Source organism: Psammomys obesus, unplaced genomic scaffold, assembly GCF_907164565.1.
Source record: "Psammomys obesus unplaced genomic scaffold, mPsaObe1.curated_primary_1811, whole genome shotgun sequence".
NCBI lineage: Eukaryota > Metazoa > Chordata > Mammalia > Rodentia > Muridae > Psammomys > Psammomys obesus.
Window position 1 is genome coordinate 60,531 of NW_026586589.1, and position 4,619 is coordinate 65,149.

At 43.7% G+C, this 4,619-nt stretch overlaps 1 protein-coding gene across 1 annotated transcript; it reads right to left on the reverse strand.

The window, feature by feature from the left end:
- Nucleotides 1-2,682: 2,682 nt before the first annotated feature.
- On the reverse strand, nucleotides 2,683-3,679 carry LOC129672667 (seminal vesicle secretory protein 3A-like). Its single transcript, XM_055602188.1, has 2 exons — nucleotides 3,607-3,679; nucleotides 2,683-3,398 (listed from the first exon to the last, which is right to left on the reverse strand). The coding sequence occupies exons 1-2, from the start codon at nucleotides 3,677-3,679 to the stop codon at nucleotides 2,683-2,685; spliced, it is 789 nt and encodes a 262-aa protein (XP_055458163.1).
- Between the last annotated feature and the right edge of the window lie 940 nt (nucleotides 3,680-4,619).

Consider the following 4,619-nt stretch of genomic DNA (forward strand, 5'->3'; position numbering starts at 1 on the left):
AACAGGTCATTTGGCAGAGACTCTACTTTAACCTGTAACAATCTACATTCTGCTTTCTACTATCTGTTCTTACTGCATGAAAAATGTGGTCATTCTATGGTCAAACCTTTAAGATCTACCTTATTCCACCCTTGGCTGTACCTTGACAATGTCACTTACTATCGCCTATACATGTAATGTACTTCCAATTGTAATTTTCAAATGAGGAAATTATAAGGAAAAATAGACTCAGAGCTCTCAAATTTCCAAACCTCAGAAGAACCAAATTTGTTATGTTCTAAAGCTTGGATAATCCCTCATTTTTATGCTCTCCCTATTCACTGCACATGCAAATGGAGATGGCAGCCAACCCCTATGAATGCACAACAAAAGAGCGATGGCTTTCTGTTCATAACTAGAGGAATTATACTTTCTAAAATCAGAGGGATGGTGGCTCTGACTCCTGGTCATGTGGCTCAGGACTTGTGGGGGCAGAGGCAGGTGTGTTGATACTTGACCACACCAAGAGTCATTCTTTCCTTTCCAAAAGCTTCAAACATACTCATGAATAAATAAATCAGTTCATTTCCTGTCATATAATCACAGAAGTGGGGCAGCTGTACCTTATTTCAGCCAACAGATATGAAATGGAGTTCAGGGTTGCTTCCTGAACTTTTCACATGAACAACTTTTCCATGGATGTAGGCCTAGAGATAGATATGGCTTAGACTGAGGATTGGTGGTGGTTCCTGTGGCTGACCTGGAACTGGAAGCTGTCTTTACTCTTCCATGTTATCTTCTATTCCTAAATAATTTGACTTGTTGGGAAGCTTCTTAGATATCAGAAAGTAGATCATTTAAGCAGTTAAAGTTGACATTTAGAAGACACCCCATCCAACTATTATATTTGGTCCTTCATTCTGTCTGTCCACAGTGACATTGGTTAACATGTTCTGTTTTGCTAGAGTGGTACGGGCTTAATATATCAGTGCATGAGATATTTGCTTCTGAAAGGAAACTGGAAAAGAAGAAAATACTTTTGAAATAAGTAAGGTACTGCTGGTTGATGGACGTGCCACTGCCAGGGTGTCAATTCTCCATGGCCTGCCAGAGTAGGGTTTATCTGACATTTCTAAGTAGATAGATGGTGAAATCTCACTAGCAAAAGGGCCTTGAGGGGTTTGGGAGCTGTCCTCAGCATGTGCACAGGGTGACTGGAGACCTTTTTACTTATTTTGATGTTGCATTTCTAGACAGAGATCTGGGTCTGTGGCTGTGACTGCTATTACCCACAACTGTAACTGTCACTTGGAGATCTGTCCTGAAAACCCCTAAGCTTGCAGGAACCAAGGGGTTTAAAGAGGCAAGGCTCAGTGCTCTTAGAAATGACGACCTAGCTCGATCTCTGGACCCTACGGAAGGGGAAAGAAACCAACTCCCAAAGGCTTTCTTCTGACCTACATAGGCAAATTCTGACGGGATACATCCACTCACACACACAATCGTAATATATAAGCAAACTGAAAAGCAATTTATGCCAAAACAATGTCTTTATTGGGAAACACTTGCTTTCTATTATCTTTAATGCTACGAGAGTGTTCCATTCTTTCAGCTTGGGAGTGGTGTTTGAAAAGATGCCATCCAAGCCCTCAAACAAGTAGGAACTTGGAGATCTCAACGGTGAAAAGTAAATGATATCTTTATCAGAGAGCATTGGTGTAAGGATGCTCCGAGTTTAGAGAGTCTCAGGAGTGAAAGAGTGATTGGGTCACGGCGCGCGAGTATCGGCATCTAGGACTAGTAGGGAATGCGCATCTTGAAGACATCACAATCCGCACAGGTCAGGTGACGCCTGTGGAGAGAAGACAAGATGGTGATGCATGTTAGTGAAGGGCAGCAGACAGGGAGCAAGTGTGACAAGTCCCTAGTCTGTTTGACCAGCTTATGGCCATTTTGGTTACTAGCCACACACCGGGCCCACAGATTCTGGCGCTATCCTTCCCTTCACGTAAAGTGCCCTTTAAAGAAAAATGCAGGTAACCTCTTTTTCCTCCCCATGCTTCAGATTTCTCTCCGATAGAGCAAACATCCCCGGGAGCTGATTCTTCAGCACCCTAGTTCCTCTCTCCTCACAGTTCCTGCATCACAAAAAAGGATGGTTTCTTGGACTCATTTATCTACTGTATTCACAAAGATGGAACAAAACTGCATGGATCTATTGATTCTAAAGGATAATGTACCAGATATGGGATTGAAGAACATTCACTAGTACGGGAAACAAAACCAATAAATACTTTGTAGCAATGTAGCAAGAAACTGAGCCTTATGAATCCAAAACATAAGAAGTTGCAAAAACACATCTTAAACTTACATGATTTTAAGGGTATATGTTCAGAGAACTATTATATGTGTGCAAAATAAATGTATAGAAAGAATGCACTAAGAAAAGGAATTTGAAACACAGAGACAGCCCAGGTAACTTTTTCTGCCTCTATCAGGTGCTTGCTTCTGCATGAGATGGAGCCTGACTCGATTAACTTTGCAATTCAGCATGTCCATTGCTGTAGGATTCACTACCAATCCCACAATGGGCCCAGAGAGTCTATCACAAACTATATATAAACACTGGGGTAGATACCTCTCTTGTTTCATAAGACACTTACCTCTAAATGTGTCCTGGTCCTTGACTGATTAATGAATGTATTATTCTGTATAGGCACCTTGATATAGGAATAACCCTCCTTTTGGACAGTAGCACGTTCCTTGAGCTTGGTGGAAAGATTTTGTGTGATAATCTCTGCCCTGTAGTTGTCCTTGGAGCTGCAAAATATACCCATCATAGGGTTGGGACTGCTGCGGTAAGAAATCTGTTGCTTGCCAGGACCTACGAAGCTTTCTTCTGTGGCTCTGAACCATCCTCTGCTGCCGCTGGTAGTCTAGAGCCAGGTCTTTACCCTGGTCATATCCTTTGCCCTTGATTTGATGAAGAACGGCTCCTTGGAGACTTACTGATGTTTGGTAAGGGGCCGCCTGGGGTTTCAGCTTGATTTGTGATTTCACCTGGCCTAGGGTCTTTAGCCGGCTTGTTTGGGACTTCAGTTGGGCTCCCTGGGATTTTAGTTGGATTTGGGATTTTATTTGTGACTGGGATTGAATCTGGGATGTTTTTGGAATCATCTTGTCTTCTTCATCACAACCTATGTCTTCCTTTAAATCTCTCTGTCCCTGGAAACTCGGAGTCTCTTCCATGTCAGCTTCAACATCAGCATCCTGGCCATAAGCACTGTGCTTGGTTTGTATAATAATGCTTTCTTCAGGTACGCCTTCCTGTGCTTCTTTCTGCCCATAAAGGAGATTGTCTTTTTGGATAAATCCAAGTTGGGGTGATGTTTTTACTAGATAGTGTCCTTTTGTCCCACCTGGTAATTGATAACAAGAATTTTTGAGTTACATTACCTATACTTCTCCCTTTCAGGTCTTATCCCAGAATTTCCCCCATCGACCCGCTGATGTTCCCGTGAGCACGACCATCAAGAAGATCACCCTGTGGAGGGTATTCTCACTGCCAGCACACCCACATGGACACTCTCCCAAGAGCCTCTCTGCCAGGCGACTCCCTGCACTCACCATAGATTCCTACCCCAGCTGCTTGCTTCTCCAGAAGGAGGAGCAGAGAAAGGCTGAAGAAGATGGCCTTCATCTTTCCAGGAGGGGCCTTCACTGAGAGCTCAGATGATCTCCACATTTATATGTTCTTTGCTGGCTGCACAGATGTGGCTGAAGCATTACCCGTTCTTACTTATCTGGCATGCTAGCTTCTCCCTTCTTCTCAGTAGGAGATATTATCAACCTTCCTAGAGACTAGAGACAATGATGTTGGCGCAGTCTTTGTCTTACCCCCACATGTCCCAGAAACTCTTTATCGTCACTTCAAGATCATCACATGATGTTTCCAGAAAGAAATTCAAGGCAGAGATCACAAGAGCAACCAGGGCCTGTCCAAGATTGTGTAGCTCAAGTGTGGGCCCGTGCCCTTAGTTGCATGCTGTATCGCAGATATGATGTGCTCATTTGCTTCTTTCCAAATGAGATGGACACGGATCTGTTTCATCAGAAAGGGCCTATTCACACAGGGCAAAGAGACACAGGAAAGAAGGTGAACTTATGGAATCTGAGGAAAATTTTAATAATAACCAAGATACACCTGCACAAGAGTAACTCTAAGCTGCCGACTCTTCCTCCTGCCCTGTGTGGGAGTCCTCCAGTGTTTCCGTCATTAGCAGTCTTGAGGGGAGACAGTGAGTGCACTATGGCAGGGTATCAGGTGCAGGACGCACAGCAGCAGAGACATGTCCAACAGGGCTCCGTGCTCTATGCAGCCAGTGGAGTCAGCAATGGGCTGCATCTCGAGAGTGAGGGGCGCTGCAGAGTGGTATTCAGGTAGGGGCGGAAGTGAACATGTCTTGCTGAAGACAGGATGACTGTTGGAACATGGAGAAAGGACACTGGCTTCGTTATGTCATTATTTTCATGAAATCATCAAAAAAACACACAGTACACACTTAATGAGTGAAAACTCTTTTGCAAATGAAAAACAACTCGCACCACTCAGTGCTTTCATCAGTCATCACTAGTGATGT

Bases quoted from the DNA above. Each gene is read 5' to 3' on its own strand.
- LOC129672667 (XM_055602188.1), bottom strand. From the start codon at position 3,679: ATGAAGGCCATCTTCTTCAGCCTTTCTCTGCTCCTCCTTCTGGAGAAG. The intron at 3,399-3,606 runs GTGAGTGCAGGG...ATCAATTACCAG, and splicing joins AGCTGGGGTAGGAATCTATG to GTGGGACAAAAGGACACTAT.